General features: G+C 44.5%; 1 protein-coding gene across 2 annotated transcripts in view; it reads left to right on the top strand.

The window, feature by feature from the left end:
• CAP2 (CAP, adenylate cyclase-associated protein, 2 (yeast)) overlaps positions 1-24,554 on the top strand; it is a 169,075-nt gene that overhangs the window by 142,962 nt on the left and 1,559 nt on the right. For both annotated transcript variants that reach the window (XM_011962746.1, XM_011962747.1), the window contains 5 exons: positions 8,079-8,268; positions 9,779-9,954; positions 11,693-11,816; positions 11,934-12,016; positions 19,465-19,605. In XM_011962746.1, coding sequence (XP_011818136.1) covers positions 8,079-8,268; positions 9,779-9,954; positions 11,693-11,816; positions 11,934-12,016; positions 19,465-19,605 — 714 coding nt within the window. The remainder of the gene's footprint in view (positions 1-8,078; positions 8,269-9,778; positions 9,955-11,692; positions 11,817-11,933; positions 12,017-19,464; positions 19,606-24,554) is intronic.

A 24,554-nucleotide genomic window follows, 5' to 3' on the forward strand; every position in this document is an offset into this window, starting at 1 on the left:
GACACCGTTGTTCATTCTTCTAGTAAGCCTGTTGATCTGGTCCTCCCTGTTCCCAGCATCTCCACCTTCTACAAAATGGGTTGTCTTTTTCTTCATTCCTCCTCATGGAGAAGATCATTTGAAGGGCCACAGGAAGTTATTTGCTTCTTTGAAGCATTTTCCAACAGTATAGATCTCAGGACTCAGATCCTCCCTGCAGATGATGCCGTATTTACCGAGAGATCAAGCCATCAAAGCGTTGTCTGTCAAAGCCATTCACTTCTTACTGATTTTGCCATAACCACGCTTGTAGATTAGTTCATTTACTGACTTCAGACTTGGGTACCCCTATGCAATGTACGGTTCTACAATCCTCAGCATGTTAATTGAAGCCTTGTTGAGCTCCACAAAGCTGCCATTGAAGATTTGACAAAGGGAAGAAGCTGCAACACCTTTCGGACCTTTGGACTCACACCGTTGATACCTCTGATCCTGATGACAAACGCCAATTTGGGTTCTGCAGATACATAGAAGTTGCCAGCTTTTCTTGCCATCCTCACCATTCGAATTTCAGTTCTGTACATCTGCCTATATTCCTTGCGATAGTGCTTTGCTTTTTCATAGATAACCTTCCTCCTTGCCTTTCGAAGCATCTTTTGGGCAAACTTCTTTCTCAGGCCCTTGATCTTCAGCTCTGCAAAATTCCTTCATTTTTTCTTAAGGGTTTCTGGCACAGCAAGAACCTTCTTCTTCTCTTCTACACCCTCCATGGTTACAGCCAGAAAAAGAGTGGTCTCCGCTTTTTAAAAATGGGTAAGAACACTAATAGGTTGTCTGACCTGTACTTAAAGTTGGAGATCAGTATTGTCTATATACATTCCCCCCATGCCTAAAGCGCTTCGCCTCTCCTGTTAGGATAAAGATATCTGCAAATCACCCAGGCCATCCTGAGAAGGGCTGGTCACTTCCACCTTTGCACCCCAGCATCCTTCATTCATGTGATATGTGACTCATATCACACGGCATCTACACTTTACTTCTTCGTGCATTTGCCACCCCCACTAGATTATGAGCTTCTGAAAAAGCAGAACATATGCCTGCTTCCTCATCGAGTACCCCATTCCCAGCAAGGTAGCCCTTGGTAAATGTTTGTTTAGTGGACTGACAAAGCAGCCTTAGTTATTCAATTCACTTTCAATCCAACTATTAATAGTTAGATTCTACTCAAACCAAATTCTCTTCTACCCCTATTGTTGGGTTTGAAAATTATGAGGCAGAGTCTTGCTCTGTCCCCCAGGCAGGAGTGAAGTGGCACGATCTGGGCTCACTGCAACCTCCACCTCCCGGGTTCAAGTAATTCTCCTGCCTCAGCCTCCTGAGTAGCTGGGATTACAGGTGTGTGCTACCACGCCTGGCTAATTTTTGTATTTTTAGTAGAGACAGGGTTTCATCATGTTAGCCAGGCTGGTCTCGAACTCCTGACCTTGGGTGATCTGCCAGCCTCCGCCTGCCAAAGTGTTGGGATTATAGGCATGAGCCACCATGCCCAGCTGGGTTTGAAAAATCTTAGAGTTTAAGTAGAGCGCAGTGGTTCACGCCTGTAATCCCAGCACTTTGGGAGGCCGAGGCAGGTGAATCACTTGAGGCCAGGGGTTTGAGACCAGCCTGACCAACATGTTGAAACCCCTTCTCTACTAAAAATTCAAAAAAATTAGCCAGGCATGGTGGCGGGCACCTGTAATCCCAGCCTACTGGGAGACTGAAACCCCATCTCTACTAAAAATATAAAAAATTAGCCAGGTATGGTGGTGCATGCCTGTAATCCCAGCTACCCAGGAGGCTGAGGCAGCAGAATCATTTGAACCTGGGAGGCGGAGGTTGCAGTGAGCCTAGATCATGCCATTGCACTCCAGCCTGGGCAACAAGGGCGAAACTCCATCTCAACCCCTACCCAAAAAAAAAAAAAAAAAAAAAAAGAACTTGGAAGTGTTTTCCCTTTCAAAATAAAATCTAAAGTAATAAAGCGATTAGTATTTCGAGAAGTAACATTTAATGAAAACAAATTTTGATGTACGTTAGTATACAACTATATTAAATAGAGTATACTTATATGTTATATATAGTATATGTATCCAAAAAAATCACAAACTTTCCACATGGTACATATTAGTTTCATTATTTTATAGCTACAGTTCATATATTTAAAAATAGAGGAGGCAGCTGTTCCCAGGACAGCTGAAATTAACTTAGAGAAAGAGATTTGCAGTACAGTAGCTTTTTAAAAAGTCTTTGTGCCAAAAAAAAAGTATATAATTGAATATCTGCTCTCAAAATTAATCTTAATAGACCTTAAATGCAGCATTTTTAGGTGTTGTGCTGTGTTCTTGCACCAGAAGTGAACTTTTGTACTCTGAATATGGGCATTTAAAATTATAGATGTGTAGCTTTTCTTTTCTTTTTCTTTTTCTTTTTTTTTTTTTTTTTGAGACGGAGTCTCCCTCTGTCACCAGGCTGAAGTGCAGTGGCATGATCTCAGCTCACTGCAACCTCTGCTTCCTGGGTTCAAGCGATTCTCCTGCCTCAGCCTTCCGAGTAGCTGGGACAACAGGCGTGTGCACCATGCCCAGCTAATTTTTGTATTTTTAACAGAGACAGGATTTCACCCTGTTGGCCAGGATGGTCTCCATCTCCTGACCTCGTGATCCACCCACCTTGGCCTCCCAAAGTACTGGTATTACAGCGGTGAGCCACTGCGCCCAGCCTCATTTTTTTAAGTTGTAAGCCATTGTTACAATGACTCCAATAGAATGTACTTTTTCATTATTCCCAGTCTGAGGCTCTAAGATACTTAAGTGACTCATTTCATCAACATAACAAAGTTGTTTTTTAAAAAAGCATTTGTGTGTGGATCACTGCTCCTTAACTAAGGTTAAGTCTGCCTCCCTTCAGGCTCCTACGCCAGGATACCTCCATTCAGTTCTGAGCTTCACTTTCCTGTCCATGTGGCCTTGTGCAAGTCACATGACATCAGAATCCTGTAGGTCCTGGAAGCTTTTAGGTGTACGATTCTACATTGTAGAAATAAAATGAAACTAATTGTTAGGACAAAACATACTGTAAAAGAATTTGTTGTTAAGAAAAAGCTTCTTTTGAGAAGGACCAGAAATATTCTAATAATTAACAAGTAAACACCATCTCTTATTTAGTGTCTTTGTTGAATTCTCCATGTGCAGATCCAACCACATAGCCTGTGTTCATTCTGCAGAGGCGCGAATGCAGTCTGCAGGCTACGGCTGCAGTTTCTCAAGACTCTCACTGGTAAATGGTAGGGAAGAGAACCCTGTCATGTGTTACCCCTCTCAGTCGGGTTCCTGGACAGGTACTGTTAGTTCAGAGGCTCTTCCTAGCCCTCATTCTTGGCACCTCCTAGACAAGTTTGCCCATCTGGGAGCGATCCTTCTGTATCTCTAGACTGACCTAACTCAAATTGTAAAGGACACAAAACCTGCCTTCTGCCCGTGCCCCCTCTCCTGTGAGCTCTGCTGTCCCACAGAGCCTATTCTCCCACAGTTGCCACTGGGATGGAGAAGTAGTGGATCACTGGATAGGCACGCAAGGCTGCAGGCTCTCGTGTGATCCTTTCCTTCTCATCCAGTCTAGACAACCTGGTACATTACCTCTGCCAAAGAGTCTATCTTTAAAAGGAAATCACCCTGAGGGGTTGGGTTGTTCCATCTCTAGTCTCCAGAAGACAGGTCACAACCCTGTCTCAGAACAACTTGAGCCCTAGGTGGAGAGTCAAGATCTGGGTACATGTACCCCACTACTGCAACCCAGCGGGTACTCAGGAAAAATGAACGAGGCAAGAGGCCAGTTTCTAGAAGCAGGACACAGAATCACAACAAAACCAGCGTCAAGGGTGACGTAATTGTCAAAGCACAAGACATCTTATATTCCCGTAGGATCAAGACTGGTTCCAGAGGTGCTGTAGGAGCTCAGTCAGCTGCTAAAAGGCATCAGGGGGATGCAACAAGGGGTTGTGGGGATAAAAACTGAGCCAGAATTGCACCACTTACCAATACTTCCGTCATATGTATTCTAGCCAGAGACCCACAGGCTGCACTACATATGAGTCAGGGTAGCCCGTACCTTCCTTTAATTTGGCTAATGACTTTTTTTTTTTTTTGAGATGGAATCTCACTCTTGTCGCCTAGACTGGAGTGCAGTGGCGTGATCTCGGCTCACTGCAACCTCTGCCTCCCAGGTTCAAGCGATTCTCCTGCCTCAGCCTCCTGAGTAGCTGGGATTACAGGCGCTTGCCACCATGCCCTGCTAATTTTTGTACTTTTAGTAGAGACAGGGTTTCGCCATGTTGGCCATGCTGGTCTTGAACTCCTGACCTCAGGTGATCCACCCGCCTCAGCCTCCCAAAGTGCTGGGATTACAGGTGTGAGCCACCGTGCCTGGCCATGACATTTTCAAGTCCAAGTATAGCATAAAAGATTTCCCTGAAGAAAGCTTTAGAATCAAGCAGATATGTGATTCGGTAATGTTCTTTACCATTGACTGGCCATTTAATATTGAATTTAAACAGCGTTTCTGATTTCCTGCCATATTTTCTGCTAAACAGATATTTCAATATAGCCTCAGTAATATGGTTGTCATTATTAAGATTAATTTCAGCATATAGGAAAGAATGGTTATTCCCAAACTTGTCTACAGATTGGAATCACCTAGGGAAGGTCAAAAAATACAGATGCCTATGCCCCTGCCTCCTCCACCCGCAAGAGTATTTCTGTGACACAGCCTAGTCATCTTTGGAATTTTTGGCATCCCTAAGTGCTGGGATTATAGGCGTGAGCCACCACACCCAACTAAATTTTGTATTTTCAGTAGAGACAGTGTTTCACCATGTTGGCTAGACTGGTCTTGAACTCCTGACCTCAGGTGATCCACCCGCCTCGGCCACCCAAAGTGCTGGGACTACATACAGGTGTGAACCTCCGCGCCCAGCCTCCTCTCAGTTTTCTCTTGGGACATCTGAAGACAGTGTCAGGCTGTGATTCCGCTTGTGGCCAGACATAGGAGAATGTAGAAAGCTCCCGTGCCATGTGCTGTCATCTCCCCAGAATGAGAAGAGAAGGAGGCAAAGATGAGTGACTCTGCAAGGGGCAGCTCACGGAGACCCAGTGAAGGGAACATCTAAGCAGTTTCATTCCGAGTCCACCGCACGGCAAAGCCCCTGAATGCTAATTGAAAAGTAACCTTGGAAACAAGAGCCTGGTATTGTATTCTTCCAGGGGCCGATATGGGAATGAGCCAGGACATACAAAGGATTAGTCCAAGACAGAGTTTCAACTGGTCCTGAGTTCCCTTATTTTTTGGCTTTTATTTTCAACTTTGTAGCATTAAATCCTTTGTCTCCTGTTCCTGGGCCAGCCATCTGAATGTATCAAAGTTCCAAAAAGTTGAATATGTGGCTTTTGAGTTTCAGGGTCCTTTAATGGCTCTTGGAGAGAGAGTCTCTGAATTCTGAGAGCCAGGGAACCATCTAAATCATTCTAAGATTTAGAAGCCAGCATCGTCTCCCCTTTCCACAAAATAGGACTGTAAAGCTGCAGTGTTTCAGATGTTGGGGCAGGGGCTGTCCCTTCACCAGCTGTATGAGTTATGATGTGCTTATGAGTAAAAGTAATACTCGGTGGTTCTCAGTGTCTGAGGACTAGAATACTGTTTGATGTCCAAAGCTTATATTATACTCTCTTTCTGATTCAGAGCAAATTCTCAAATTTTATCCCAGTAACAGAGAAAACATTTCAAATACTGGTGAGGAAAATGGTCAGTCTCAGGAACTGTGAAATCATTTTCTACTTGACCTAAGAAACCTGATGGAATTAGGCTGCTCTTTATTAGAAACAACGACCATTGCAAATTAAATCTTCAGGAGATGAGGCCTCCAGCCTGCAGGGTTTCTAAAACATGCATTCTGAATAAGACAATAATATTTTATTTTCAGGGTAATTCTACGCTTAATAGGAATTATATAAGTACTTTGAAAATAGCGTGTTTTTTTGTTTTGTTTTGCTTTGAGACAGGGTGTCACTCTTTTCCAGGCTGGGGTACAGTGGCGTGATCTCGACTCACTGCAACCTCTGCCCCCCAGGCTTAGGTGATCCTCCCACCTCAGCCTCCACAGTAGCTGGGACTACAGGCATGCATCACCATGCTCAGCTAATTTTTTGTATTTTTTGTAGAGACAGGGTCTCACTTTGTTGCCCAGGCTGGTTTCAAACTCCTGGGCTCAAGTGATCCAAGCAATCCACCCTCCTCGGCTTCCCAAAGTGCTTAGATTACAGGCGTGAGCCACCATGCCCGAGCCAGCATGTTTTGTTTTGTTTTTAACCGAAAACTACTACAGATTAAGAATCCCTGATTTTGGTACTGCATAATAGTAAATTGTTTATGACAATAAGGATATTCTGTTTTCATTAATATTTGGCACTTACATAATGTTTTACCTTTCACATTTGATATTGAAAATTGATGAGTCCAAGCCACATTTCCATTACTCCCAATTTTTTAAGCTTCCTGACTATTGGATTTGTTTATAATTCCCTATTATAGGTATACAGTTATACTTGAGGGTTTAAAAGTAAAACAGGGCCAGGCACAGTGGCTCACGCCTGTCATCCCTGCAGTTTGGGATGCTGAGGCGGGTGGATAATTTGAGGTCAGGAGTTTGAGACCAGCCTGGCCAACATGGCAAAACCCTGTCTTTACTAAAGATACAAAAATTAGCTGGGCTTGGTGGCGCATATCTGTAGTCCCAGCTACTCGGGAGGCTGAGGCAGGAGAATTGCTTAAACCTGGGAGGCAGAGGTTGTAGGGAGCCGAGATCGCGCCACTGCCGTCCAGCCTGGGCAACAGAACAAGACTCCCATCTCAAAAATGAATAAATAAATAAAAGCAAAACAGTATATAGGCCAAGTTTGTGGTATAGCTGTGTTTCTGTCCTAACAGTTCTAAGTTCTGTGGGGTCCATAAAAACTGGCAGGGTAGGAGGATTACTTAAGGTGTTCAAGACCAGCCTGGGCAACATAGTGCGACCTCATCTCTACCAAAAAAAAAATAAATAATAAAAATTAGCCAGTCAGAGTGGCACGTGCTTGTTGTCCCAGCTATTCAGGAGACTGAGGCAGAAGAATCGCTTGAGCCCAGGAGTTTGAGGTTGCAGTGAGCTATGTTCACACCACTGCACACAGCCTGGGCAATAGAGTGAGACCCTGTCTCCTTAAAAAACAAAGCAAAACTGAACTAAAGCAAGTCCCTCTCTTGTCTATCACGTCGTATTGCCATTAGAATTTGTTTGGCTTTCATACTGAAAACAAAGGTTGTGCTTTACGTAGCAGTGAACATAAGAATAACCATAGCTGTTGGATCAGGAAGAATCTAATTTTCAGTTGGTTCACTAACAGCCAACATTTGATGAAAAGTCATATGGATCCTGGACCCTCATTACCTTTGGGTTTGACAAGCATCCCGGTCACATATGGCCCTTGTTTGGGGGTCAGTTTGAGGCAGGCATATTTGGAAAATCAGGTCCAGAGAGTTTCTGTATCTCTCTCTTTCACTGCTCAAAAAGGTTCGGAAGCATCCAATCACCACTGAATATTTTTACCCTCCCCCACACCGCATTGGTGGTTAGTTTCCAGTGTCTCAAAAGAGCTAATCGTTTGATCGATTGGATCACTTTTTTCTTGTGATTCTAAATTGGCCAAGGCCCGGTGTCATTTAGATCCTGAGCCTTGGACCTGGACTTGGGAGTATGGCTCGTTTGCCTCTGATCTGGCAGCAGGGCTCATCACCACACAGATCCTACTGACAGGGCCACACAGCTAAGTCATGTTCCATGTTCCCAAGCTGGAGCTGCTGTGGTTCAGACCCTCCCAAACAGACCCATGATGCACAGGTGTGCCCTCTGGGAGCCTTTGCTGAGGCTTCAACCCCACTCCCTCATCGGCAGCAGGCTTTGACTCACTTGGGCAAAATCCCAGCAAGGGCGCAGTCTCAATGCAATGCTATGTCTTCTCTCTTCTCAGGGTCCTGTAGCATCCACAGTATCAGCGTTTTCTGTCCTCTCCTCTGGGCCTGGCCTTCCTCCACCCCCTCCTCCTCCGCCTCCTCCAGGGCCACCTCCACTTTTCGAGAATGAAGGCAAAAAAGAGGAGTCTTCTCCTTCACGCTCAGCTTTATTTGCCCAGCTTAACCAGGGAGAAGCAATTACGAAAGGTGAGAGAGAAAACAAGACCTGGAAGCTGCCTCCCTTTCCCTCTGGCTCCCAGACACAATGAGCCGCTGGAGCCCCAGTGATGGATGCATCACTCCATTCCTGCCTCCAGCATGCAGGGAGGGGGGCAGCTGGTGCTGGGAAGACAGGAGCCTGCCATGTTCCTTATGTCCATGCAGAGGGGCTCAGGGGGTCACTGTGTAGACCAGAAAGAAGAACTCAGAGACTCTGGGTTCTAAATGGATCACTGTGCTGCATCCTTGCTTTTGCCCTCAGTGCTTGCATGTCATCATTTACAACCAAGGCATCAAGATCAAGTGAAATAAAAATAGCAGGCTGAGCATGCTGGCTCATGCCTGTAATCACAGCACTTTGAGAGGCCAAGGTGGGCCTATTGCTTGAACCCAGGAGTTCAAGACCAGCCTGGGCAACACAGTGAGACTCCATCTTTACCAAAAATAAACAGAAATTAGCTGGGCATTGTGGCACACACCTGCAGTTCTAGCTACTAAGGAATCTGAGGCGGGAGGATCGCTCGAACCCAGGAGATGGAGGCTGCAGTGAGCTGGAGTGCACTATTGCACTCCAGCCTGGGTGACAGAGTGAGACCTTGTCTCTAAATAAATAAAAGTAAATAAATAAAAATGGCAAACATTAGCTCCTCTGTCCTGAAGCAGTGTACAGGCTTGTCAAAGAATTATATCCCACTATACTGGGCTTGGAGCTAAGAATCCAAAATTCTAAATTTTTCTCTGGCTCCAGCTGGCTCTGGATGCCCTGTGAAACTCATTTGCAAAGTAAAGGAATGGACTCATAAAGTCAGTTCCATATTCTGATATATACTCACTGGAACGCCCTAACCTTTTAGGCTGTGTCTGGAGAATAATTTAGCCATAAGAGAAGATGTAAGACGTGATCCTTTTTCGTGAGGTAGTTTGCTCTTTGCAGGATTTTTATCTATCATTTTATATCTCAACAGAAGAGGTTCCTCAAATTAAAAAAAAAAAAAAAATACTTGGCTGGTGCAGTGGCTCATGCCTATAATCCCAGCACTTTGGGAGGCCAAGGGGGGCAGATCACCTGAGGTCAGGAGTTCGAGGACCAGCGTGGCCAACATGGTGAAACCCTGTCTCTACTAAAAATACAAAAATTAGCTGGGCGTGGTGGTGCACGCCTGTAACCCCAGCTACTCAGGAGGCTGAGGCAGGAGAATTGCTTGAACCTGGGAGGCAGAGGTTGCAGTGAGCTGAGATCACGCCACTGCACTCTAGCCTAGGTGACAGAGGGAGACTCCATTTCCAGAAAAAAAAAAACAACTTACACTGCTTCCATCAACTCTAAACTTGTACAGGACTCAGCTCCTGCATCCTGACTTGGACAAAGCACTAGACTGTTTTGAAAGTTGCATTACCAAAAGTTCTTATGCTCTTTATTTACATCATGTTCATCTTGCAAGTTAGAGACATTTCCCTTTGCATAAAATAAATGTGTCCATGTGTGTTGTCCTCCTAGGGCTCCGCCATGTCACAGATGACCAGAAGACATACAAAAATCCCAGCCTGCGTGCTCAAGGAGGGCAAACTCGATCTCCTACCAAAAGTCACACTCCAAGTCCCACATCTCCTAAATCTCATCCTTCTCAGAAACATGCCCCAGTGTTGGAGTTGGAAGGAAAGAAATGGAGAGTGGTAAGTGAGGCATTTTAACCTTTATTTTCCTGACACATGCCAACGAAAGGAGCAACAGTCAAACCATTTACCAAGATCTGAAGGATTTCTTTTTTAAAAATTTTTTTATTGATACATAATATTTGTACATATTTATGGGGTACCTGTGATATTTTGTTACATGCATAGAATGTATAACAATTGGCCAGGTTCGGTGGGTCATGTCTGTAATCCTGGCGCTTTGGGAGGCTGAGGTGGGAGGATCACCTGAGGTCAGGAGTTCGAGACCAGCCTGGCCAACATGGTGAAACCCTATCTCTACTAAAAATACAAAAATTAGCCGGGCATGGTGGCACGTGCCTGTAATCCCAGCTGCTTGAGAGACTGAAACAGGAGAATCACTTGAACCCGAGAGGCAGAGGTTGCAGCGAGCCGAGATCACACTACTGCACTCCAGCCTGGGTGACAGAGTGAGACTGTTTAAAAAAAAAAGGCGGGGGGGTGCTAATGATCAAGTCAGAATATTTGGCGTGTCCATTACCTTGAGTATTTGTCATTTCTATGGGGTAGGAACATTTCAAGGCCTCTTTTATAGCTATTTTGAAATATATAAGACAGTGCTGTTAACTACAGTTACCCTACTCTGCTATCAAAAGTTAGAATTTATTCCTTCTTTAATAGGTGGTACCTATTAAATAGGTTAGGTGGTGCCTATTAACCACCTAAGTGAAGTGGCAGAGGCAAAAACCACTGGCTAGAGTAGAAACCAGGGCGTTTCTGAATGCTTCCATAAACTTTATTTTCACAGGTTCTCATGCATTCTTTTCTTCAACTTTTTAAATTATTTTGTAAGTGGTAGTAAAATACACGTAACATAAAATGGACTATTCACTGTGTTTAAGCGTCCAGTTCAGTGGCATTAAGTCTGTTCACATAGTTGTGCTGCCATCACCACCACCCAGCACAGAACTCTTTTCATCTTGCAGAACCAAGAGTCTGTACCCTTAACCAATAGCTCCCTATTTCTCTGCCTGCACCCCTTCCAATCCCTGGCAATTACCATTCTACTTTCTGTCTCTATGGATTTAGCTATTCTTTCTCCAAGCTTTTAATCAGGCAGCAAGACAGACTGTTAATCTATGGAACTGGGAAGTCTGCCCCACTCTCACGTGCTGTGAGATGTTTCATTCGGTCCCACAGATAGAGGGATGATACCTCTGTACCCCACTGCTGCCACCCCCCACTGTCCGGGCTAACTGTGTGAGCAGGATGTAGACACTGCAAATGGGAGTGACAGCTGGTGTCTCCTGTTGATCTGGAGGGCTTCCCTAAAGATGAAGGACCAGAGTCCTTGGAGAGTTGTCATCGCCTTGAAAACACACGGGGCTTAGACCACTGCTGTGACCCTTCACCAGCCTGTTTGCTCAACTCCTGTTTGACACAGCAGGTTTTGCTGCAGCATCGAGTCCAGACTTGACATCAAGGTCTCAACAAAAAGCTCTCACATCCCTGCTCCAGCCTCCCACCTGCTAGGGTGCCTGATACCTGATGTTTACAGAAAGATACTGACTTGCTTCCAAGAAGTGGTTCCGTTTTTCCCATCCGAACAATGAGAGTAAGACCTGTGGTTTCATCCATAAGGAGATGGTTCCGAAAGAATATGCTGCAAAGCCATACTTCATGCTGAGCTTGTAGAATTTCAGTGTGCAGTGGATTCCGTTCATGTATCCTTATGTATTTGTATTTGTCTTAATTCTAGGAGTACCAAGAGGACAGGAATGACCTTGTGATTTCAGAGACTGAGCTGAAACAAGTGGCTTACATTTTCAAATGCGAAAAATCAACTCTTCAGATAAAAGGGAAAGTAAACTCCATTATAATTGGTAGGGCAGAATTATGGCTCTATGATGTTATTATGTTGTTGTTATTATGATGTTGTAGAAACAAGCTGTATGTATTTAGTGGAGTTGTTTTTTTGGTGTGTTTTTTCTCTCCCCTAGACAACTGTAAGAAACTCGGCCTGGTGTTTGACAATGTGGTGGGCATTGTGGAAGTGATCAACTCCCAGGACATTCAAATCCAGGTAAGCAGAGCCTTTCCAACCACGCTGTAAGCTGTGGCCTTGCACAGACCATCCACTCCACCTGCAAGAAGGAGCCTTGCTTCTGGGCGCAGTGGCTCACGCCTGTAATCCCAGCAATTTGGGAGGTCAAGGTGGGCGATCACAAGGTCAGGAAATCGAGACCATCCTAGTTAACACGGTGAAACCCCGTCTCTACTAAAAATACAGAAACAAAATTAGCAGGGCATGGTGGCCGGTGCCTGTAGTCCCGGCTACTCGGGAGGCTGAGGCGGGAGAATGGCGTGAACCCGGGAGGCAGAGCTTGCAGTGAGCTGAGATCGCGCCACTGCACTCCAGACTGGGCAGCAGAGCAAGACTGCCCTGTGGCCACCTAAAATACTCTTATTCCTGTTCCTTCTGGACACAGCTCTATCATCACCCCCTTGGTAGACCCCTCTCTTACTTCTCAGTGTTAGTTCTTTCTTTTCAATCTCTTCTAACAGATCCCATTTTGTGTTTCCATTACTGGCATACCACCTCAATTTCAAGGACAGCTAACTGGCCAGCATGGTGGCTCATGCCTGTAATCCCAACACTTTGGGAGGCCAAGGCAGGTGGATCACCTGAGGTCAGGAGTTTGAGAGCAGCCTGGCCAACATGGTGAAAACCCATCTATATTGAAAATACAAAAATTAGCTGGGTGTGGTGGTGGGTGCCTGTAGTCCCAGCTACTTGGGAGGCTGAGGCAGGAGAATCGCTTGAACCTGGGAGGCAGAGGTTGCAGTGAACTGAGATTGCACCACTGCACTCCAGCCTGGGCAACAGAGAGAGAGACTCCATCTCAAAAAAAAAAAAAAAAAAAAGAGACAGCTAACTATTCTTTATAGCCCCAGAAACTTGCACAGTACCTGTACATAGTAGGCATCCAGTAAATGTTTGATGAGTATGATTTGAGTGAATCAACTAATGCATAAATAAAAATACTGTGAGACTCTCCTCGTATGATTAGCACCATTCCAAAGAGAACTTTTTTCCTCAGGAAAAATTGGTCCTGGATCACGAGGATGAAGTTTTTCTAAAGAATCAGTGAGATCATCAGAAAAACAACCTGGGAAGTAGGGTTGGAGTTGAATTTGCAAAACAGAAGAAAATCTGTGAAGTTAAATCTTTAATAATTTTGATTTAGCCAGATGGAATTTTTTAATATGCCAAAATCTAACGGACTTCTTGGTTTTGGCCAATTATAATTTCCATCTTTTTCTTTTTTTTTTTGAGACAGGGTCTTACTTGAGCCCAGACTGGAGTACAGTGTGGTGATCACAGCTTACTGCAGCCTCAAACTCCTGGGCTCCATTGATCCTCCCACTTCAGCCTCCTGAGTAGCTAGGACTACAGGAGTGTGCCACCATCCCTAGCTAATCTTTTGTACAGACAGCATAGCTATGCTGCCCAGGCTAGTCTCGAACTCCCGGGCTCAAGCAATAACCTACGCAATAAGATAATGATTGAGAGAAATAAAACTGAAAAAGGAAGAGACAAAAATGTCCTTATTTCCCAACAAAATAAGTGTGTTTATATAAAACCCAAGAGATTCAAGAAACTATAAAACTGAAAAAACATTCAGCAAGATGGTAGGATATGATATGAACATGCAAAAATCCATAGCATTTCTTTCTACCACAAACAAGTTTTAGAAAATGCAATAGAAGCTGAGCGCGGTGGCTCATACCTCTAATCCCAGCACTTTGGGAGGCTGAGGTTGGCGGATCATGAGGTCAGGAGATTGAGACCATCTTGGCTAACACGGTGAAACCCCATTTCTACTAAAAATACAAGAAAAATAGCTCGGCATGGTGGCAGGCGCCTGTAGTCTCAGCTACTCAGGAGGCTGAAGCCGGAGAGAGAGGCAGAGGTTGCGGTGAGCCAAGATTGCACCACTGCACTCCAGCCTGGCAATAGAGCTAGACTCTGTCTCAAAAAAAAAAAAAAAAAAAGCAAAGAAAAGAAAATGTAACCGAAAATAAGGTTGAAATAGCTATTTTGTTGCTAGGTGCAACAAAACTGTAGGTACCTAGCAAAAAAAAGTAAACAGAAATGGGAGATAGTTACAAAGAATGCAAGAGTGGTGTTGTAAGTCAGTGAACAGGAAGACATCACTATCAGTGGTTTCAGTTATTTAATGTGAGTTTAATGAAATTCAGCTCAAAATCTCAACAGAGTTTTAAATGAAAAATGGTCTTAAAATTCATTTGGAAAACAAATGGACAAGAATAGCTAAAACAGTGTGAAAGATGAATAAGGTGAAGGGAACTGCATGCCTGATATTGACTCATTGTAAAGTGCTATGTTGTTAGTGGTATACAAAAATAGATAAATGAAAGACTAGCAAGCCCTGAAATCGATAGATGCACAGATGGCAATTTGTATTTTAGGGCAATTGATTATGCATGTGGGAAAAAAATACACTGAATTCTACCTCACATCCTACATAAAAGTAAAATGCTAATTGTGAAAAACAAATACTTTTAAACTTTGATAATAACATGTAGAAGAAAAATTTTATGCCTCAGAGTAGGAAATAAATTAATTAGGGTCAAAAAGCACAAACCATAAAGAAAGGACTGGTCATTTTAACTACATCAAAGTTTAAATTATATGTTTAGCAGAAGACATAATGTGAAACTGAAAGACAAGCCATGGACTGAAGAAAGATATTTGCAATGCAGATAATCAAAAAGGATTGGTATCTAGAATTTATAAAGAACTTAAATCAATAAGAAAAAGGCTGCCGGGTGCAGTGGCTCATGCCTTAAACCCAGCACTTTGGGAGGCTGAGGTGGGCGGATCACCTGAGGTTGGGAGTTCGAGACCAGCTTGACCAACATGGAGAAGTCCCGTCTCTAATGAAAATGCAAAGTTAGCTGGGCATGGTGGCACATGCCTATAATCCCAGATACTCAGGAGGCTGAAGCAGGAGAATCGCTTGAACCCAGGAGGCAGAGGTTGCGGTGAGCCAAGAATCGTGCCATTGCATTCCAACCTGGGCAACAAGAGCGAAACAAGAAAGAGAGAAGGGGAGTAGGGGAAGGGAGGGAGGGAGGGAGGGAGGGAGGAAGGAAGGAAGGAAGGAAGGAAGGAAGGAAGGAAGGAAGGAAGGAAGGAAGGAAGGAAAGAAAGAAGGGGCTAACAATCTAATAGAAAAATGGGCACAGAATATTAAGGCAATTCAGACAAAAAAGAAAGCGGTTGATAAGTGTATGAAAATACTTACAACCTACCTAACTAGTAGAAGTATAGATACCAATTAATACCACATTTAGTGATGTCTTCTCACACTCATCCATTTTGCATTCAGGCTGTCCTTACTTTGCATGGTGCTAGGTTAACTGAATCTTACCAATTTGAGGACTGCCTATATACTAAAGTCTGATGCTATAGGATTGCTAAGGAGGTGAAACAATGAGAACCCTGATACATCAATGTTGGGGGAGTAAATCTGTGACATTCACTGCAATGCAAATTGGCAGCATCTAAGAAAGTCACATTCAAAGTCTGTGACTGAGTAATTTCACTCTCAGTGTATACACTAAAGAAGCCCCGGTACATGTGCCAAGGAGACACATGTGAAAATGTTTATTGCAATATTATTCATAATGGCAATAAAAACAATTTAAATGTCCACCAGTTGGTAAGTTAATAAACTCTCCCAATAGGATACCAGTTGGTAGTTTAACTAGTATAGCAGCTAAAATGAACAGGCCGGGCACGGTGGCTCACACCGGTAATCCCAGCACTTTGGGAGGCTGAAGCGGGTGGATCACCTGAGGTCAGGAGCTCAAGACTAGCCTGGCCAACATGGTGAAACTCTCCATGTTGAGGTCAGGAGCTCAAGACTAGCCTGGCCAACATGGTGAAACCCCGTCTCTACTAACAATACAAAAATTGGCCGGGCGCGGTAGCTCAAGCCTGTAATCCCAGCACTTTGGGAGGCCGAGGCGGGCGGATCACGAGGTCAGGAGTTCGAGACCATCCTGGCTAAGACGGTGAAACCCCGTCTCTACTAAAAATACAAAAAACCAGCCGGGCGATTTGGCGGGCGCCTGTAATCCCAGCTACTCGGGAGGCTGAGGCAGGAGAATGGCATAAACCCGGGAGGCGGAGCTTGCAGTAAGCTGAGATCTGGCCACTGCACTCCAGCCTGGGCGACAGAGCGAGACTCCGTCTCAAAAAAAAAAAAAAAAAAATTAACTGGGCATGGTGGCGGTCACCTGTAATTCCAGCTACTCTGGAGGCTGAGGCAGGAGAATCAGTTGAACCCAGGAGGTGGAGGTTGCAGTGAGCCGAAATCGCGCCATTGCATTCCAGCCTGGGTGACAAAAGCAAGACTCCATCTGAAAAGAAAAAAATGAACTACAGTTACATGTATAAAAATAGGTAAATCTCAAAAACAACATTGAGCAAGTTATAGAATTGCAGGCTATGTATAATGTATCCATTTATTAAAAAATTTAAAACATGCAAAACTCATGTTACATATGCTTATGAGAGCTCCAGGTGGCCGTCCCAGGCACCTCACGTGATGGACAGACCTGGTGAATGACAAACACAAAATTCAGAACAGGAGTTACATCTAGGGAGGGAGGGAAGAAGGTGAATGAGGTGTTGGATGGTACAGACTGGGGGCTTCAACTATATTGCCAGATTTTAATCCAAAAAAAAGCTAATAAGCCAAAATGTAATAGTCTACAAAGCTGTTTGGTGATTGGACATATATGTACTTATGTATGTGTTATATAATTTCTATATGTTTCTATGTTTGAAATATATCATAATTTTTAAGGATACAGACATGCATTATAAAAATACCCTCTGAAAGGATAAACCATGGAGGACTGGAAACTTGGCCATGTGGCTTAGAGACAAGAGAAGGACATTTTACTGAATATTTTTTGAACTTTTGAATGTTCAAACCAAGTGAATATCACGACCTATTTAAAACAGTTAATACATTGTTTTAAAAGGGCTTGGTCACAATGGAACCAGAAGGTAGATGAACAGTTACCTGGGGGTGGGGATGGGGATTGACTGTAAATGGGCATTAGGGATATTTGGGGGCTAATAGAAATGTTCTCAAACTGGATTATAGTGATGATTGCACAGCTCTGTAAATTTATTAAATATCATTGGATTGTACACTTAAAGTGGGTGAATTTGGTCAGATGTGGTGGCTCACACCTGTAATCCCTCCTTTGGGAGGCCAAGGTGGGTGGATCACCTGAGCTCAGGAGTTCGAGACCAGCCTAGCTGACACTGTGAAACCCCGTCTCTAATAAAAATACAAAAATTAGCTGGGTGTGGTGGCACACAACTGTAATCCCAGCTACTCGGGAGGTTGAGGCAGGAGAATCACTTGAACCCAGGAAGTGGAGGTTGCAGTGAGCTGAGATCATGCCACTGCACTCTAGCCTGGGTGACAGAGCAAGACTCCATCTCAAAAAAATAAACAAGAATTAAATTAAATTAAATTAAATTAAATGGGTGAATTTTATGTTTGCAGATTTCACTTCAATAATACTAAAATATTGAAAAGGGTGGGGAAGGGGAATGGATGAAAGTTCATATGATTTGGCCCAGCATTCCTATTTTTGGCAAACTGTCCTAAGATGATAGTACAAATTATGGGGGAGAGAAAAGACTAAGATAATCAATGGAAATGTTTAAAATTGTATGGAGAAAGAAATTCATGAAAACAATACTAATGCAGAAACATGTATTAAATGCACATCACCCATCGCTCAGCAGAGGAGCTGTTCTTTGGCCTGGCTCTCCTGATAAGAAACAATCTCTGCTCTCAACGTGTTCACAGGCCACCAGGGAAGAAAGACATGTTTATTACATACCCAAATGCAGTACTGCCCAAAATGCTGTGGAAATTAAATTCTGACATACCAGAAGTAGTCTTAAAATTCCAGTACACATAGAGCATCCCTAGTCAAAAAATCCAAAATCTGGCCAGGCCCAGTGGCTCATGCCTGTAATCCCAGCCCTTTGGGAGTCCAGGGCGAGCAGGTCAGGAGTTTGAGACCAGCTTGGCCAACATTGTGAAACCCCATCTCTACTAAAAATACAAAAAATCAGCCGGGCATGGTGGTGCACACCTGTAATCCCAGATAGTTGGGAGGCTAAGGCAGAAGAATCGCTTGAACCCCAGAGGTGGAGGTTGCAGTGAGCTGAGATGGCGCCATTGCACTCTAGCCTGAGTGACAGAGCGAAACTCTGTCTCAAAAAAATAAAAATAAACAAAAAATTTAGAAAGGACATCTAGAAATCACCAAAACATGACTGCAGACACATTCTTGAAATACAGATATAGGTGCCGTGTTATTATTTGTGATAGAGCCCTATGTGTACCTGTCCTTGAACTACCCCTGCCTATTTTATTTTTCCACTGGGGCTCAATTCCAACTCAGTGTTCAGTTTCTATGAAGAGAGAGGAGGAACCAGAGAAGTAGAGTGACCTGGCCAGACTCCCCACAAGGAATTCTTTACATCACTTGCACCATCAACAGGAGTTGCTCCTGGTTTGCAATCCAGCCTTTTCTCCGCTGTGAAAGAAGAGATGTCTTTATCGCTTTAATTACCATGACAAGAAGGAAAATTAAAGAGTTGTAATACGGTCTTTGGGGGAACAGTCTGCCCTTATGGAGATTTTGGGGGGATGTCTGAAAACTGATTGTTGGAAGAGAAATTTAAAACCGATCAGAATTTTTATAGCACTTCGATATTTATAAACAATACAAAGAATCACCTCCTCTTTTGTATGATCCTATTTATCTATATAATGAGTATCCTGAGCCAAGCCCCCAGTTTTGGCTCCTGAAATGAATACATTTCAAAATACCTAGACATTCATCTCATGTAAGCCTCAAATTCAGCCACTGAGATTTTTATCCGGCAAAGGACTTATGTGAAAAGAATGGTAGTGTTTCTTATTTAAGTTCAGGAAAAATCTACTCAGTTTTTACTCAAGAATAGTTTTACTTGTAAGTGACAACTTTAGAACTTGCTTTAATCCTAGTTTCATAGAGATTTGTCAAAAGTAAAATTTCAAGCAAATGAATGTGAATACATCTTGTTTCCTTTATCATGAAATCAAATACATGTTTCAAATCCACTAACACGGTTGTGAGGCTTTTTCTGAACATCTAGCTGCTGTTCCCAAATTAATCCCTTAATTTTGTCTCAGGAAAGAGACCCTGAGGTTTGAGAATCCCCTTGTGTGGTCTTTTCATTCTGTCCCCGAATGACACCCATCCTATTCTGCCTGAAGGCTTTGCCATTAACCCACCTCCCCAGCTCAATCCTAATGCTTGGTTAAACCCAAGCTAAAGCCAAGAGATTGTATTTATTCAAGGGCATTGTGATTTCTGCTTCTTTGCTTTGGTCCCAGATATTTTTTCCTATTTCAGGTAATGGGGAGAGTGCCAACAATTTCCATTAATAAGACAGAAGGTTGCCACATATACCTCAGTGAAGATGCATTAGGCTGTGAGATCGTGAGTGCCAAGTCATCTGAAATGAACATACTTATCCCTCAGGATGGTGATTATGTAAGTACCTTTCAAACGGCTGTCAAGAATTTTTCTGGAGCCTTCATTATTAACATTCTTAGAGATTGAGTAATCAACCACCAACCTGCGAGCTTTATTTGTAGCAGAATTCACAGGCAGGAGAGGAATTCAGGGAGCTGTCTTCCGCATCTCTTCCCGCCTATTAGCTTCTTGACTGTACTCACTCCTGGATTTCCGATTCTCAAGGTAGTGTACTAATAATTCATTTAATGGGCCGGTGTTTATCAAATAGCACAGCGTGCCTCTGAGTTCGTATTACGTAGGACTAAGTATTTTCCTCTGCCCTGGTGGAGGTAAACAGGAAAGAAGGACAAATGCCTTGGAGAAAAAGTGTGAGGCCAGAGAAAAGACAGTAAGTAGGGCTGTTTGTGCAGCTATGCTTAAGTGAGAGGTTAAGTGTAAGAATCGGGAAGTTTTATGAAAATGCCAGTCCCCAAATCTTCCACCTGGAGGTTGGATTCAGGAGGCCTGGAGTGAGGCCCAGGAATCCGATTTTTAACAGGCATATCCATTAAGTCCATCCAATGGCCCTTCTGAGAAACACTAGTCTAAGAGACTTGGCCACTATTTATTTTCTCAGCTTTCTCTCCTCAACAAAGCACCTTCTCAAAGAAGCATATGCATATTCTCACACTTTCAAAAGGGAATATGAATAAGTAAGTACATTTCCTGGCTCATGAAGTGTGATGGATCTGCTAGTTGCTACTTGGAAGTGGGGAGATCAGTAGAGAAGGCCGAGCATGGTGGCTCACCCCGTAATCCCGGCACTTTGGGAGGCTGAGTAGGGCAGATCACTTGAGGTCAGGAGTTTGAGACCAGCCTGGCCAACACGGCAAAAAGCCATCTGTACTAAAAATACAAAAATTAGCCATGTGAATTCCAGCTACTCGGGAGGCTGAGGCAGGAGAATCGCTTGAACCCAAGAGGCGGAGGTTACAGTGAGCCAAGATTGCGCCATTGCACTCCAACCTGGGCGACAGAGCAAGACTCAGTCTCAAAAAAACAAACAAACAAACAAACCAAAAACAGAAAATTCTGGCCGGGCGCGGTGGCTCAAGCCTGTAATCCCAGCACTTTGGGAGGCCGAGACGGGCGGATCACGAGGTCAGGAGATCGAGACCATCCTGGCGAACACGGTGAAACCCCATCTCTACTAAAAAATACAAAAAACTAGCCGGGCGAGGTGGCGGGCGCCTGTAGTCCCAGCTACTCGGGAGGCTGAGGCAGGAGAATGGCGTAAACCCGGGAGGCGGAGCTTGCAGTGAGCTGAGATCCGGCCACTGCACTCCAGCCTGGGTGACAGAGCGAGACTCCGTCTCAACAACAACAACAAAAAAAAACAGAAAATTCCCTCCAAGTCTGCCAGTGCAGGGAGCCAGTGAACCAGAGAAGGATGGGAGAAAACGTAACTTAGCAGGCAAACATCTGGAAGAGGAGCTCCCTCAGCCTGAGGGGTCAGTTGCCAGGGCCTACGCAGCAATCGACACACAGGTTGATCTCCTTCAGCAGACAGCGTGACTGCCGACACATTCTCCCCCCCGCACCTGGCAGTAAGTTCTTCAGCTCTGCTCAGCCACGTGTCATACATTACAGGCCAGAATTCATCATTTCAGTTTAAAAAACAAAACTCTGCAAGCCTCAGGCCATGCTTCACTAGTAAGTGTGTATGGACAGTCTAACCCTGAGATAGAGAAGAGTCCTCTCTTGGGTTCTCCACCTAAAAAAATTCCTGGAGAGCTGATGCCAACAGGTTCAGAGTAGGAGAGCCAAAAATTGGAGAGAGCCCTGGGCTTTACAGCTGTTTAAGCAGAAGGCTCAGCTGCATGGCACTGGATCTGCTAAGAAAAGCAGTGGGGTTTGGATGAACACTGCAGACTAATGAAGCTGGAATCTATGGGCGTGGGACCCAGGCGCCTGTAATTGTTAAAGCTTCCCAGGCAGTTCCAGTGGGGAGCCAGCATTAAGATCCACCAGCCTAAAGGATGAGCGTAAGTCGAAACCTGAGCATTCATGCTAAAAACCAAGGTCTTGGCCAGGCACGGTGGCTCACGCCTGTAATCCCAGAACTTTGGGAGGCCGAGGTGGGCAGATCACAAGCTCAGGAGATCAAGACCATTCTGGCTAACACAGTGAAACCCCGTCTCTACTAAAAATGCAAAAAATTAGCTGGATGTGGTGGTGGGCACCTGTAGTCCCAGCTCCTTGAGAGGCTGAGGTAGGAGAGTCACTTGAATCTGGGAGGCGGAGGTTGCAGTCAGCCGAGATCACGCCGCTGCACTCCAGCCTGGGCGACAGAGCAAGACTCCATCTCAAAAAAAAAAAAAAACAAGATCTTGCCTCTTATTGGTCAATTACCTTGTGGCCCCTCTTCATGTGTTCTTGGTTGGAGCTGGTAGGGAACAACACAGAGGACCTGCCATGGGCATTATGGCATGGGAATGGATGGAGGGGATGTTTCGTCTTGAAAGAAGTTGGTCTCCCAGAGAAGACCCGTTAGCATATTACTAACCCCTCACTACCAGGAACAGATTTGGGGCAGCTCTAGTGCAATTATTGTCAAAGAAGTGCCTTCATCTGGCACATTCTCTGCTTGGCCTGGTTCTTAAGAACAAACACCAAGCCTCGTCTACCCATCCAGAAGAGCCCCAGAAAGAATATTGGCTGCACAAACACACACACGTTACTCAGATTGTGGGTTCTTTACTTCAAGATTTTTCCCTTGCAGATTTTACTCAAGAAGAATACATCACTCATTATAGCAAGGGCTTTGCCTTTATTTTATTTATTTGTTTGTTTGTTTTTTCGAGACAGGGTCTTGCTCTGTTGCCCAGACTGGAGTGCAGTGGTGCAATCATGGCTCACTGCAGCCTTGACCCCCCTGGGCTCAATCAGTCTTCCTGCCTCAGCCTCTCAAGTAGCTGGGACTACAGGCATGTGCCACCACACCTGCTAATTTTTGTATGTTTTGTAGAAACAGTATCCCTGAGGACAGGCAGAGACAAAGGGGAGGGTGGGATTACCATCCCCACTCCTGGGAATCCTCTGCAACTCTGCCAAAAGAGATGCCAAATCAGAGTGGCTCTTCAGCAGCACTACACTGTGTAAGGCTTGTCCTTATACAGTGGGGTCTTGCTGTGTCGCCCAGGCTGGTCCTGTATTTCTGGGCTCAGATGATCTGCTGGCATCAGCCTCACAAAGTGCTGGGATTACAGGTGTCAGCCACCATGCCTGGCCCAGGACTTTCCTTTTGAGTGAATGACTTCATCCCAAAGAAACAGTTGGATCCTACATCTAGGAAGATAAGTACCCGTGTGTGTTCCATGAAAACACCACGGCTTACGAGCATGGGCATCACTTACCAGACACGTGAGGTTTCAACAAGCACTGCATGGACCGGAAGTCCGAAGAGGCCCCGCCAGGTCCAAGGCCTCCTTGCCTTGGAGAGGTTTTTTATCTTCTTCTGAAGGTCTTCTGTCCTTCTTCCTTGCCTTGGAGGAGGTCTTCTATCCTCTTCTGAAATGACTGGAGAATCACTAAGAATCACTATCTGGGAAAGGAGAGTGTTGACTCAGACTACTTTTATTTTGACTATTCTCTATTATTCTTTGTGTGTACGTGTTTGTATGTGTATTTTGCAATGGGAAAAGTAGAGTGCCTTGGTGAAGGGTAACAAACGTGTATATAACCCTAAGCTCATTTTTACAATTTATCAAAGAGTAAAGAGCTACCTCTGGGATAAAACCTTTCTACTCCATGTGATTGGAACCAGCAGCATTGGCATCACCTGGGAGCTTGTTGGAAATGCAGTTTCTCATTCCATTCCCCAGACCTACTGAATCGGAATCTGCATTTTCATAAGATCTTGAATCAGAATCTGCATTTTTTTTTTTTTTTTTCGAGACAGAGTTTCGCTCTTGTTGCCCAGGCTGGAGTGCTCTGGCGTGATCTTGGCTCACTGCAACCTCTGCTTCCTGGGTTCAAGCGATTCTCCTGCCTCAGCCTCCCGAGTAGCTGGGATTATAGGCACGCACCACCACGCCTGGCTAATTTTATATTTTTAGTAGAGACAGGGTTTCTCCATGTTGGTCAGGCTGGTCTTGAATTTCTGACCTCAGGTGATCCGCCCGCCTCAGCCTCCCAAAGTGCTGGGATTACAGGCATGAGTCACCGAGCCCAGCCAGGGAGAATCTGCATTTTAATAAGATCCTGGGTCAGAATCTGCATTTTATTATTATTTATTTTTATTTTTATTTATGTATGTATGTATTTATTTATTTGGAGATGGAGTTTTCGCTCTTGTTGCCCAGACTGGAGTCCAGTGGCATGATCTCGGCTCACTGCAACCTCTGCCTCCTGGGTTCAAGCGATTCTCCTGCCTCAGCCTCCAGAGTAGCTGGGACTATAGGCGCATGCCACCACTCCTGGCTACTTTTTTGTATTTTTTTAGTAGAGATAGGGTTTCACCATGTTGGTCAGGCTGGTCTCAAATTTCTGACCTCAGGTGATCCACCCGCCTTGGCCTCCCAGAGTTAGGAGATTACAGGTGTGAGCCACTGTGCCCAGCCAGAATCTGCATTTTCATAAGATCCCAGTTGATTCATGTGCATGTTGAAGTTTAGTGGAGAGTAGTGGGTAAAATAGAGCCCAGATTTGAATTCTGGCTGTGCTGTTACTAGCCACATCTTTTGGGGCCAGTTGCTTAATCTGTCAGGCCTCTGTCTCCTACAGATGGCATCCCCAAGAACTCCTAGCTCATAGGGTTATTATAGGAGATCTGCTGAGTTCATCTTTGTCCAGTGCTTAGAAGGATGCCTGGTTCATTCTAAATGATGCTTTTAGCTTTAATGATGATACTGGCTTGAAGTCACAGAACTGACACGTGACATATGCAAGTCTCCACGTGACAAAGACTTCCCCATGACGCAGCT

This window comes from Colobus angolensis, unplaced genomic scaffold, assembly GCF_000951035.1.
Source record: "Colobus angolensis palliatus isolate OR3802 unplaced genomic scaffold, Cang.pa_1.0 Scaffold6, whole genome shotgun sequence".
NCBI lineage: Eukaryota > Metazoa > Chordata > Mammalia > Primates > Cercopithecidae > Colobus > Colobus angolensis.